The following is a 14,363-nucleotide window of genomic DNA, read 5'->3' on the forward strand; positions in this document are numbered from 1 at the left end:
ACAGAGGACGAATGATTCTTGGTGTTAGATCTACCTCCCGACATGCGAGGCAGCTGCATAAAGGGAACAGAATACCCTGGAGTAAATGGCACGACAGTTTATTCCCAGGATTAGGTGGAAGTCAGCCATCTAGAAAGGGGGCAAAGCTACAGTATATGAACTCAATGACCTGGACGGGAAACGGCGTGGCATCCACGGATTGGAGGAGCGGATGCACTCGTTGACCAAGGGGTCATGGGTGACGTTATAAAAAGGGGACTGTGACAGGGTGGCTGGGCAGAAGCAGGAAGGAAAAAATACTGACACCAAGTACTGCAGATTCAAAATAAGACGCGGCGGCACCGTTTTATTTAAATAATACAAAAAATAAATAAAAGGTTTAAAACACAAAACACTTGCTCACAGAGCGAAATAAAAGGTTTAAACAAAACAAAATCACGAACACAAAATAATAAATAATACCGGTCAGGCTGGGCAGTAGCCTTCACTGATCCTGTACATTATTTTTAAGTTTCGTTTTCTCTCGCTCCTCTCGCTGTCTCCGCTCTCGCTCCTGACACACACCCACCCGGAACATGGAGAGCTGCAGGCTTTTTACACCGTGGCCGAGGGGTTTAACTAGCTGGCAATTATTCTATTACCCCTCGGCCACAATCTGCATGAGTTTAATTATTCCTGGCAGAGGACGAGCACCAATCTCGCCTCTGCCAGAACACGTTTTAAAATAAAAACAATAATAAACACACAGCGCTTCGCCGTCAAATTTAAATACAAAACAATAACAAAACCTGCAGCGCTTCGTCGTCATATATAAATAAATCATAACAATAATAATAATAATACAACAAAAGAATAAACTGCACAGGGGTGGAGGGGGAGACCCCATTCTAAAAATAAACAAAATCCATGTACAGGGCTCCTTGCTGTGTTACAGGGACGTAGTAATGTGATCTGTTCCTTTGTGAATGGTTAAAATAAATGAGCAGAAGGAGAACCTGTGTTGTGAAACATGTGTTTTGCTTGTTTTTGTTTGTCGTTAATAATACTGTGTGTAATTATTTGGACGGCTAACACGATCCGGAGCTGTCACCAAAAGCCAGCACTAAACCCAGATTAACAACACTGCACTCTGTTTTCACTGAAGAACTGTATTCACCACGAGCACTAGAGCACACACTGTGGAATGGTGTTTGTGTTTGTGTATGTGTTACGTGTGGGTAAACTAAAAACAGGACTGTTATTTCTGGTCCAACCTGTGGATTACACATAAGCAATATACGCCGCTGTATTGCTTCATTACCATTGTTATTATTTACTGTTGTTTTGCCATCAGGCCATTGGATTTAAAAAACCATTAAACAACATTGCACCTGGATTATAATTGTCCGTCTGTCATTGATCACCTGCACACTGTTAACCACTTTGCCACACCCCTCCATATCAGAAGAATGGAACACCTAACCAGACAATGGAACATCAAACTAGACAACACCATTTTCACTATTTTGATTGTTCTCATCATGTCAGGATTATCAAGATTATCATTCGTGTTGGAGAATAACTTGGGAGAGCTTGTTCGTCTGTGAAATGTTAAAACAATTATGACTTTTAGATCTGAGATCTAGCTATGTATCTGCCTAACTCAGAAACTATATTTGGATCGGTCATTTGTGCTTAATGTGAAGCATGTATTGTCCTGTTTTTAATGTTTTCCCGTTGTATTAAAACTCACTTGTTCTGTGACTGAGAATGTTCATTGCTTTGTCAATTCTGGCACAAATGCTAAAAAGAGCAATCCATAATTATAGACAACCTTCTGAAAAGACTAACAAAAATACTACCCCTTTCTGATTTTTGTAAAACACGGAAATCGAAGCAGATGTACTTGCAGAGTGCTTGATCGCTGCTTACTGCAGGACCACTGCACATCTCTTTGGATCTGCAATATTGCTACCAAATTGTGTAAGTCTGCAACATTTAGTGAGGCATCTAGAGCAGGGATTCTTGGCTTTACTGGCTAGTGACCCTGTGAACATGCACAGGTATAGAGGTGAGGCAGTGATTATAAACAACAGTCCAACAACCGTTCAATGATCAAAACTAAGCTTTGTTGTTGCTTTTAAATAATCCGACTAACTATACACAACAATGTGCACAGCCAGTCCAAACCACGGGGTTCAGTCCTGAAATAATAATACAATAACACACACTTTAAAACACCTACATGATCACCAGTCCAACAGTGAGTGCTCCAGGTGCAAGTGGTGTTTTGAACAGTGAACAGTGAGTAACAGTGCAGTGCAGTCCAGTCCAGGTTTGATGCTGGCTGAATAGCGACAGCTCTCGGATATTTAGCCGTCTACAAAGACAAACACAGGCAGTTAGAAAAACAAACAAAACACTTAACACTATTTATTATGACCGCTCTCTCAACGGGTCCTGGGGCACTTCTCCTAAATACCATCCGTCATGCTCTCTTTCGGTGGCACGGCCAATCGCGTCTCCTCCAATCCGTGACTGACACATCGCTTACCGCATTAAGGCGCTGACTTCTGGTATAGTGGCCCCGCCCCTCTTTCTGGATGGCTGGCTTCCGACTGACCCTGGAATGAACTGCCATCCATTACAGGGCACTCTGCTCCGTTTATACAGTGTCTTCACAGGTTAGGAGTGAGATTGTTGATTAGGATTCATTTGCTCTGTCACAGGCCCTCATTACTTTAGGCTACCTAACTGAGGACCACCCAGGTAATCTGCTCCTAATCAACCCTGTAGAAATGTTCATTTCAGGGTGTTAGGAAATATAAATGAAGCTTATAAATGTACACCAAGGTTACATTGAAGATAACCCCAGGTATCTACAGTATCTACAGTTTTTTGTGAAAGGACAAAATGCAGAAAATAAAGAGATTTCACTACACAGACTAGTAAAATAAACTGTCAAACATTCCTGTGGATTTGGGAGTTGTTTATTCAACATTCTTATTTGCGTGGCTTCACCACTAACAACATTTAAAAAATAAAACCTAAAAACAGCAGCTTTAGTACTACAGCAACAACATAAAAACAATCTAAATAATAACAATGATAAAAAAAGGCCAGTTATTTGTGTGTACAGTGTTCCAATATCAGGTGTGATTCTGTAATAACAAGCAGGAGAACAGTCCCAGTGTGGACAAAGAAACAAAGATTTTCTGAAAACAAAGCAATCAGTGAATCAAAGTGCAGGTGCTCCAGAAGTCAATTCCGTAGCATAATTTCAATAGACTGCTAATACAGTAGAGCTATATAAAGTGACACATCGGGTACAGTATGTAGTCAAAACACAGAAGTACAATTCAGATTTGATACAGTCCTAAACATACGTTAGGGTTAATCTGCTTCTAGGAGAACAGGTGTAGATCACTACATAAGAATACATTGCCTTACATGATCTAAGAGGTTATTAGTAATGTACATTACTCCATAAAGTACAGCAAGCTGATTTTGTATAGTATAGATAATAAAGATTTTTAACTGATGGCATTTCCTTCTCTCCAAAGATAAACATTAACCCTCTATTACCTTTTTTCTACCTGGGCAAGAGCATCTCTTAAAATTGGACAAACATTTGTTAACAGTCAGACAATACAACTGCCTTTTTTGCACTTAATAAAATAGTGTCAAACGTCTATATAGCCTATAAATAAAACAGTTTCTCAGTTTCAATACAATAACCGACATCCAGGATTTCAGTTGTCTTACAGCAGGTGAAACAAAACATGGCCCACTTACATGAAAATACCAGTGCCTGTATGTGCATTTGTGTCATATTCATATCTATTTAGAAAAGGACAGTCATTTCCTTTTACCAAGCATATGATTATCTTTTAACCAGAGAGGGTAGAGATCTCATAGTCGCTAGCGGACGAGACCTGCTTCCCAACTTTCCGAATGTTCTTGGCATTGGTGATTCGAGTCGTGACGGCCACAGGCTTCTCAAAGTAAAAGACTAAGGCTTGTTCCGTCAGCAGGGAAGCTAGGAACTGCTCGAAGGTGATAGCCCAGTCCTTGTCGATGCTAGTGCTGTGGGGCAGGGAGCTGCCGTGGCCGCTGCGCACCAGCACAGTGTCGTCAGCAATGTCCTCGCACTGCAGCTTCTCGTCCAGGTCATGAGAGCCGGCACTCAGCACCGAGTAAGAGGACACGGAGGTATCGTCCTTGGTCTCGTCGTCCGAGATGAGCATGGCTGAAGACATGCCGTTATCCTTCGGGGACAAGTCCTCGAGTTTAATGTCCTCCATCTGGGAGCACAGAGGCTGCTCACTGCCGCTGCAAAGCTTCGATTCCGATCTTTCCTCTACAGCCAGGCCAGGGATGAAGGCATCTCTCTGCTCGCCAGGGATGAAGACGTCTCTTTGCTCAGTCTGCTGGTTGTGAGGGTTCTCTTTAGTCGGGCACAGCGGGGGGTGTGTCTTGTCTGCAGGGATGCAGAACAGTTTGCCCACCTCGCCGATCTCCAGCAGCAGGCTGGTGACGGTGGCAGTTGCATGATACAGCTCCTGCTCATTGGGGTCCTCACTGAACATGTTGTACAGGGTCTTGCACAGTTCAATAAACTGCTCCTACAGGAAACCAGATCAATACCTTCTTATTAATGAGACTCTGGAAGGTTGGAGAAAATACTCAGTATATCACTGTCGGCAGTAAATAACCTTGTGCCAGCATGGTAAAAAGATACACTTGTGATAAAAAAAAAAAGATATATTAAGTGAGATTATCTCTTCGATAGGAACAACTGATTTATGAGGGCATATCTTTACACATTTTAAAATGAGCTTTAAATAATATTGCTTATGTACACACAAGTCAAAACATTACAACAAAGTTAAGGGGCAAGCCATGTGAAAAATTACCTGGTTTAGTTTAGGCAGCTCCTTCATATTTTCTATTTTGGACTTAGCCTCTTGATTCCATAATTTTAAGTAAGTCCGGTAGTCCGGGGTGTGTGTCTTTTTAACTGCAGAAAGAAGCACACCAATTTATGGTGAAATGCAGTGGGGCTGCCATTTCATTAAATATAATTGCAGTTATCTAGTTCCTGTTAAATGTTCCAAACAGTGTTGTAGAGATCATTTGTGTATAATTTAGCCATAAAAAAGTTTTTGCTCAAAAGAGCCACCTTCACAACAGTTTGGTATGTTTAACAGACCTTTGTCAAGGGAAAGTGTGTTTGAGGCATGTAGGCTTTTGATGTATATAGTTACCATGTAGGCCATGGTAACTATATACAGTCAGCACGCACATATCCAACCCTATAGTTGAGACAGTTAAAAGAGAGCGACGCATATCTGATTATTTCATTTTGGCCCGTTCCAACCCTTGTCCATTTTTCAGGGAACACAAAAAAGATACAATGTCAAAAATACATATCTGAAAGAACTGTGTTTTAAAATAAGCAGGCTTCCATTTAGATGTACTATAGTTGGTTTTGTTGGTACAGTACTATATTTTCAACAGAAGTATTTTAATTCAGAACGATATGATTCTGAAAATATCACTTGCCAAAAGACGACTGTGGACACGTGGACTGTAATACAGTACAAACTTTTAAATCCGGTACGTACTGTAGCAGTATGTAAAATTTCTCATTAACGACCTAACAGCAAAATGAAATCAAAATGTTACCCATGCACAGAACTGTGTAAAACATAAAAGGCAATGCAATTTAGCAAAAGATAAAAAGAAACCAACACAGTTTCCAGAATTAAAACAGTATCCAAAGTCAGTATTCAAAATTGCAGAATACAGTGCTCGATAAGGCCCTAATGCCACAGTTCACTTGCAAATGAAAATGCACAAAAGCAACTAAAGATCACAGATTTTTTTTCTTTAAATACATCACAGTATCTAAAACTGTTTAATGATTAATTATTACATTAATATCTATCTATCTATCTATCTATCTATCTATCTATCTATCTATCTATCTATCTATCTATCTATCTATCTATCTATATATATATATATATATATATATATATACACAATGGAGATTGATTTTATTCTTAATACAAGGAGGGTAAAACGCTACTGACGTGTATCTGAGTGTCGTATATTCGAGTGTTGACTGTCTACATTGTTCAGTGTGGAGAGAATTTATTTTAAAGCACGGAGCTGAAATGTACAATATAATTTTCTTCTTAGCCAGAGCCTGTTTCTACTCTTTAATTTTATTTTGGGATATTTTAGGCTTTAACTTGTTAGAACATCCCAATAAACTTTTAAAAATAAAATCTTACCTTTCTCTGTTTTGAAGGTGACGGTTACAAAACCATCATCTTTATCATTCTTAGATCTGGAATCAAGTCCTACGACAAGGAAAAATCTATATTGTTTAAAAAGAAATGTGGCACACACTGTGGCATACACCCTGATCCCCACTGGTATTCCTGTACTTGAAGTAGAATATATGTGATTAAATGTAATTCCATTTATAGATGTTTATACAAATACAGTAAATTTGTCAAGTTAAAACTGAAAATAACACACAGTTCAGTGTAACAACATTTAGTTGATATAACCGTTATATACAAAGCTAATTTCAACATAACTACATCAGAAAATAATTAATACTAAAGTAAGCTAAGAAATAATAATGCTAAGCTCAAGTTTATTGATAACAGATTCAATATGAACAAAGCCTACACTATGTCTTGCCCTGCAAACAGATAACAACACTGCAGTTAATCGTGAGTGACTGTTAACTTGTAAACCATGAAGAGGCTAAACAAAACTTAAAAAAAAAAAAAATACAACTTGTGGAAATTAACCAATATTACAAATTAGCAAAGAACTGAATGAAACTAAGAAGGCATTTAAGTTGTGAATAAAAGCTCCTTTCAAATGGAGTTACGAGCAGCACTAACATTTATCTTCAGAAAAAACTGACAAATATATACACACCGTGCGAAGTCTCTGGTGTGAGATCTTCAAAGAAATACTGAGTTGCTTCAAAAGCAGAATCAGGTTCCTCATGTTCAGGGGCTGGCTCTGTGGCATATGAAAAGAAGCACCTAATTACATCAAACCTGCACGTTACTGAAAGGCAACAGTACATACTGGATTCACTTTACAACTTCAATATAAAGTGTGGATCACTAAGGGTTTAAAGGGCAGAGCTAATAAAATAATAACAGCAATTCACTTTGTAGGTCTGACATTTTAGATTTGCATGTGTATTACATTTTTTTCACAGCCATTTAGAATAGAAAAAAATGTATATATAATATTGACAACAGAACTGGCAGAAGGCACAGGTGTCGTTGTCCATCCATCAACAGTTCAAAGCACCATTGTTCCATAGTCCAATTTCTGTGTTCTTGTGCATATTTTAGCCTTGTAGTCTTGATCCCCTTTCTTAACAGAGGTATTCTTACTGCAACACATCCTTAAAGTCCTGGTTTTTAGAGTGACCTTCGTACTGTCGATTTGATGGACAACGACACCTGTGCCTTCTGCCGGTCCTGTTGTCAATTCAACGCTTATCTTCTTTCTACTCCTTAAGGATATTATCTTCAAGTATTGCTCATCCTTGTTAGACAGCTTTTTGGGTTTTCCAGTCGTGGGTTTGTCAATTACAGATGATGTTTCTCTGTACTTGTTGATTATGCTTCGGATACCACACCTTGAAAATCGAGTGAAGCGAGCTATTTCACTCAAAGTGTTTCCTTCTTTATGCAAGTCAAGGTTGTTATAATAGCAGAAAACACAATATATAAATAAATCAGTGCTTGGAAATTCTGGCCTGTGATTGGTTAAAACCTCATCATAGGAACCACAACAGATTGAACTATTGCCCAACATCCCTACACCACAGGGCAATAATCACCCTCTGACATGTGATTGGTTCACATCACTGTCAGCCCCGCCCCTTTTCAAAAGGGAACATAGCGCCCTTCCCCTGCACTCCTCACAACAAGAGAAAATGGCTGAAAGTGAAACAACTGCTGAACAGCGATTCTGTGACTTAACAGAAAATGAATTACAAAACATACTACAAAAGATGCTCCACTATGACCCTCCTCATTCATTCTAACTAACTAACTAACATACATATATTATATATATATATATATATATATATTATTTATATTTATATATATATATATATATATATACACACACACACACACACAGACGTGCTCAAATTTGTTGGTACCCTTACAGCTCATTGAAATAATGCTTCATTCCTCCTGAAAAGTGATGAAATTAAAAGCTATTTTATCATGTATACTTGCATGCCTTTGGTATGTCATAGAATAAAGCAAAGAAGCTGTGAAAAGAGATTAATTATTGCTTATTCTACAAAGATATTCTAAAATGGCCTGGACACATTTGTTGGGACCCCTTAGAAAAGATAATAAATAATTTGATTATAGTGATATTTCAAACTAATTAGTTTCTTTAATTAGTATCACACATGTCTCCAATCTTGTAGTCAGTCATTCAGCCTATTTAAATGGAGAAAAGTAGTCACTGTGCTGTTTGGTATCATTGTGTGCACCACACTGAACATGGACCAGAGAAAGCTGAAACTTGCAGTCTGGAGAAGGCACCCATCAAACCTGAGACAGCTGGAGCAGTTTGCTCAGAGTGGGCCAAACTACCTGTTAACAGGTGCAGAAGTCTCATTGAGAGCTACAGAAAACATTTGATTGCAGTGATTGCCTCTAAAGGTTGTGCAACAAAATATTAGGTTAGCGGTCCCATCATTTTTGTCCATGCCATTTTCATTTGTTTTATTATTTACAATATTATGTTGAATAAAAACTCAAAAGCAAAGTCTGATTTCTATTAAATATGGAATAAACAATGGTGGATGCCAATTACTTTTGTCAGTTTCAAGTTATTTCAGAGAAAATTGTGCATTCTTCGTTTTTTGTGGAGGGGTACCAACAAATTTGAGCACGTCTATATATATATTATATATATATATATATATATATATATATATATATAGTACACAAGAGCCAGACTACCAAATTTATAACACACAACAAAAGCCAGATTGACACAGTAATTTGATGCCATATGTACTGTATATGGCAGTCTAGTCAGGATGGTGTGATATGCAGTTCTTAATTCAAGTGTATGCAATGCTGGAAACCTTCCAATTACCCAAGGTTTTCTGCATTCAGCCCTTAAAATGATTTTGTTAGATGCTCAAATGCATACCCATGATCCTGAAATGGACTTGATTAATTATAGCCTGCTGTAGAGTCAGACATTCATTTGGACCCTAGTCTGAAAACACTCAAGTCAGCAAGGGCTGAAACATTTTCAGCAGACATTAGTTTATACCACACCAATGATATGTGCATGAATATAACATCAAAAGCCAACACACAGCAAGAGCAGGCTAATTTCCACTGGGACTCGTGTATCAAACACAAGAGAGCAATTTACCTGTTTACTATGTTTCTAGTTCAAGGTTTCACAGATTTTGTTTGAATTACTCTTGCTCTAATTAAAACAGGCAGCACAAACCAAGTGTTTCATTAGCATAAACAAAATCTTAACCACTCTCCTGTTGTGTGGCTTTCATACAGTTTATATTACATTATAAAGCATATGTTTATTGGGCCTAAATATGTGTATAGTGTACATACTAGCATATCCACAAATATTTTAATGTCCACATACTGCAAAGGAGGTTTAACCAAACCAAATATTCAACATCCACAAAACATGCAGGATCTCTATTTCTAATTTATTCCAAACTTACATCTCCATTTGTAGCATAATTTAGAAATGATTTAAACGAAAGAAGGTCACTCCCTTTGCTTCACAGCTAAAGCCACAGCAGTTTGTTAAAACGATTCAATAATTTGGGAATGGAATGTTGCACCCCTTCCCAGTTCTAGTTACGTTTATCGGGTTTTTACTTACCAGTCAGTACGTGCATTTTATACAATAGCTTTAGTTTTTCAGTCAGATCTCCGTGACACAACACACCTACAAAATACAGATACAAATACATATTTTATTTTAATATGAATAAATAACATTTGTATAACCAATTCCTCAAAGAATATGCATCAGTTATGGTTTAAGGAATACCAACATAACCTGCCAACCTTCTCAACAGTTAACGTCAATGTGAGTAGCAGACTTTATTTAACTCATGGAAGAGTGTTAGGAGTATTGTATTTTATTGTATACATTGGGAGAAATCTGGGAAAACAAATTTGCAAAACATTCTTTGGATGAATTCTAATGTAAAATGGATTCCTCATGTGTTGCAGCTGTACACAAGAGAAACTGCAGGATAAATACATTGGGAGGAAAAACTAAATTATTCAAAACCAAATTTACACAGAAGGGAAAAAAACATCAAGTCTCAACTATAAAAATATAAGTCTACTGTATGTAGTTTCTGCAGTTTTCAAGACAAAAGTAGACGCTGCAATATCTAACATACTTAAACCGGTGACAAACTCTCTGAAGTTGATGAAGGAGTCGCCGTTCTGGTCCAGGACTCTGAAGAAGCGCACTGCGAGCGAGTCGGAGTGCACCCCACAGGCCCATGGGAAGAGCAGTCCGAAGAGACCCTTAAACTGCACCAAGTCAATGCGGTACTGCTCCAGGTAGGGCAGGCTGGGGTCGTGTCTGTCTGTAGGATTGCTGTTTCCGCCCCAGTAGCAGCTTGTCAAATGTTCAGCCTGCCCAAGAAAGGAAACAATATACAGAAAAAATGTACCATGGAAAAAAAAAAAAAGCTACGCACATTTCAATTTGTTGAAAGGTGTTGTTTCACTTGAATAGGCAAAACATATGAAACATATATAAGTAGAACAATCTAAGACTTTTTATGTGAACAGGTTATATTCATTGTTATATCCAAAGAATTTCATCTTTTCACTTATGTTCAATTATTTATGCTTCAGCATTTCTTTTTTTTTTTTTTTAAAGAAAAAATTAAGTAAATCTCAATACTGCAACTGTGAGGTTACATGTTGACACACCAATTATTCAAGTGCTATGGCTATGTGTTGTTTTAAGTTTCTTTGAACTTAATACAAGTAGAAATATTACTGTCAACCATATGTAACTTAAAACGTACTGTGCATCAAATGTATAACGCACTGTAGTCTGCTGCACTGTATACTTAAGTATAATTATTTTTAGAAGGGTAAAGCTTGAATTAAGCTTTCAGACCCTTCATAAACCCATTTCATGTTGACATCTAACCACTATGCAAGACCAGACAGTTCCTCTGTCTTTAGGCAGGGCACATGTACAACTGTCAGGCCACATGTACAACTGTCAGGCCTGGTGAGATGCAGAGTCCCAGACACCAAAACCAGGCCAGCCAGCAGCTGTGTTTACAGGTAACCAGTGTGAGGGAAACGTAAGGAGACTGACTGACACACACACTTCATCAACCAGGCACAGTACAAACACACACACACCCCTCATCTAAGCACTTACTAAACTGATATCAATCTGCCCTTTGTCCGTATGTGACCCAATAATCATCCTCTACAAACTGTTCCAGAAATTGGAAGTGCTAGTGCACTGAAAGCAGACAGCCTGTCTGAAAGAACTCCAAATTACAGAAAGAAGACTCCTAATTAAGGAAGCATACTGTACACCAATTACATTCCAGTGTCACATATGGCAACTCAAGAAGGAGGTTCACACAGTTCCATTTGCCCTACATTCATCTCAGTACCAGGTACGATAATCAGTGGGCTGTGACATGCCACTCTAATGTCCTAATCAGAAGCAAAGGAAAAGGCACAATTACCAATAGGGATAAAATCATTGTATTTGTGTAAAACTATCAAGAAGCTATTAAGAACAATATTTTAATGGCTGGTTACTGGATCTTAGTTAGTTAGTTCTTGTTAGTTATATACTATTGCAAATTGTTTATTCCTCTCAGAAAATGTCCCTTTGCCTTTCCACTTGCTTCAAATGTAACCTGTTTTCCGTATTTCATTTTCGACCCTTTTTTACTACAGTGTACCACTGTGTATTAGTGAATCTATTTGCATAAGACCTGTGTACAGACAGCCTTCCATTTTGCGTCATATTGTAGGCCTGACTTGTTTTTCTATAAGCAATCATTGTCAGCACAAAATGTTCAAAGAAAGGTATTAATCGTATGATGTACTGGTGCTCTATCAGTTTTCACATAGTTAACATTTCTTTATTTATTCATTTTAATTCTCAATACTGAAATTGCATGGTGAGGTTAGATGTTGTCACACCAATTATTCAAAGTCCTATTGCTAGATGATTGGCTTTCAAATATATTACTATATATCGGTATCAGTATCAGTTTATTCTGTTAATTCTGACCAAAAAACACCAAAAAACAAAAAGCACACATGCGCAACACAGCTTGGCTGTTGAATTCAAGGTGGCTACCACTCATGGTCATGGGTATCTTATATGGCTTCTGATGCTTTCCTAAAAAAACATTGTTGGAAAGGTCAGGTCCTCCACAGAGTAAATACAGAATCATGTTTGAAGCCAGTCCAAACATATTAGTCAATATAGATTACCTTGAAGAGGACATACAGTTCTTCAAGCTCATCGATACTGAATGCTGTTTCAGTCACAATAGTTCGTACCTAGAAGTAACAAAAAAAAAAATCATTACCATCCAAATCTCTTTTTGCTCAGTTTTGCACAATTCAATCAGACTCTCAAGTTGTTGTTCAGACTCACCACGTTGCGTTTTGTGGTGTCTTCAATTGTCTGGATCACCCTCAGCCTCTGTTTAAATCGCATCTGTTCAATTACATCTGCCCTGATGGTCCCAAATTTCTAAAAAAAGAGAAAAAAAACCCTACTGATTAGAATTGTGGGGGTTAATTTAATATAATACACCAAAAGAATTTCAGTAACACAAAGCTTGATCTAGCTATCTTGCTGTGTGAGCGTATGGCAGAGTTCAAAATGTTGCCACACGAGTGGCGCATCCAGTAAAGGCACTGCGTGGAGTGCAGAATGTGCCCTATAGCCTGGAGATCGCAGGTTAGAATCCAGGCTATGTCACTGTCGACCGTGACCGGGGATTCCTAGGGGGCGACGCACAATTGGCCGAGCGCCGCCCAGGTATGGAGGGCTTAGGTTGGCAGGGGAATCCACGGTTCACCGCACACCAGCGACCGCTGTGGCCGATAAGGCGCCTGCGGTTCTGCAATGGAGCCATCAGATCTGTGTTGTCCTCCAGCACTATAGGTCTGGTGGCCTCGCTGTGGATCCGCAGTGCGAAAATTGACAGATTGGCAGGAGCACGTTTCGGAGAACGCGTGTTCCAGCCTCCTTAGTCGCCAGGGGGTTGCAGCGGTGAACCGGGATGCAAATAACAATAGAGCATTCCAAAGTGGGGAAAAAAACTGAATAAAAAAAAAACATTGGCGGAGTAAAAAAATGTTGCCACAAAAAGCGAAACAAATAAAAAATACAAGGCATGAACAGTGCTTTGTTTTTAAGGTTCAAGTGCCTTGTTTGAAGAAAATCATGCATCATTCAGGACTTATGCTATTTTTGTCACTGTCATATTTTGCGTCACTGTATCAGTTACAGTTAGTATACAGCATTTCAAACCATTTCTTCACTTGTTTTACACAAGGTATTTGTATTTGCTTATGTTAACCATGATTAGATTTTCAGTATCTTTCTTGACAGTTCAATAGATGGATAAAGGGAACATATTTTAGGGGTGCAATCCAAGTGGTGCAAATTATCACTCACCTTCATTTTTCAAATAGGAAGGCCTGCGTGAACTATCTCATCCTACAACTATCTACGTTTACTGACAACAAATTCACTTCAGTGCAGTGTCAAAACAAACTAAACTGGTCATGTAAAATAACCAGCAAGAAACACTAGTGATTAAAAAGAGTAGCTTAAATTATCATACTTTGATACTTTTTCATTAAAAAAAAGTTGCTTTATTCCTTTTAAAAGAAAAGAAAGGGTAAAATGTTACAAACTAAGTGAATCTGGCCCAATGATTCTTAAAAACACACCCTGAATGGAGTTTGTGTGAAATGGAAAGCCATAATGTAATTGTATGTAAAAATAATGTGATATCTTGTAACAATTGTAAGTCGCCCTGGATAAGGGCGTCGGCTAAGAAATACATACATACATACATAAATAAATAAATAAATAAAAATAATAATGTACCAACGTAACTGCTATCAATTAACCCAATTACCTATGTCTTTTTACATTTCAGTACATTTTCAGATATTTGCATGTCTTCATTTACCCATTCCCAGTGCCCAGGATCTGCATTGTTGTATTAAGAGATTACTGAAAATATTATTCAGCATCCAACTGCCATCATCTGCTCCAAA

General features: G+C 38.1%; 1 protein-coding gene across 2 annotated transcripts in view; it reads right to left on the reverse strand.

Moving 5' to 3' along the window:
* Window positions 1-2,932: 2,932 nt before the first annotated feature.
* tbc1d9 (TBC1 domain family, member 9 (with GRAM domain)) overlaps window positions 2,933-14,363 on the reverse strand; it is a 39,261-nt gene continuing 27,830 nt past the window's right edge. For both annotated transcript variants that reach the window (XM_034015473.3, XM_034015472.3), the window contains 8 exons: window positions 12,721-12,819; window positions 12,555-12,623; window positions 10,463-10,703; window positions 9,931-9,996; window positions 6,946-7,032; window positions 6,282-6,350; window positions 4,896-4,999; window positions 2,933-4,604 (listed from right to left, as the gene is read on the reverse strand). In XM_034015473.3, the coding sequence (XP_033871364.2) occupies window positions 3,870-4,604; window positions 4,896-4,999; window positions 6,282-6,350; window positions 6,946-7,032; window positions 9,931-9,996; window positions 10,463-10,703; window positions 12,555-12,623; window positions 12,721-12,819 (1,470 nt within the window). In that variant the 3' untranslated portion in view covers window positions 2,933-3,869. The remainder of the gene's footprint in view (window positions 4,605-4,895; window positions 5,000-6,281; window positions 6,351-6,945; window positions 7,033-9,930; window positions 9,997-10,462; window positions 10,704-12,554; window positions 12,624-12,720; window positions 12,820-14,363) is intronic.

The sequence above is a fragment of the Acipenser ruthenus genome, chromosome 2, assembly GCF_902713425.1.
Source record: "Acipenser ruthenus chromosome 2, fAciRut3.2 maternal haplotype, whole genome shotgun sequence".
Lineage (NCBI taxonomy): Eukaryota > Metazoa > Chordata > Actinopteri > Acipenseriformes > Acipenseridae > Acipenser > Acipenser ruthenus.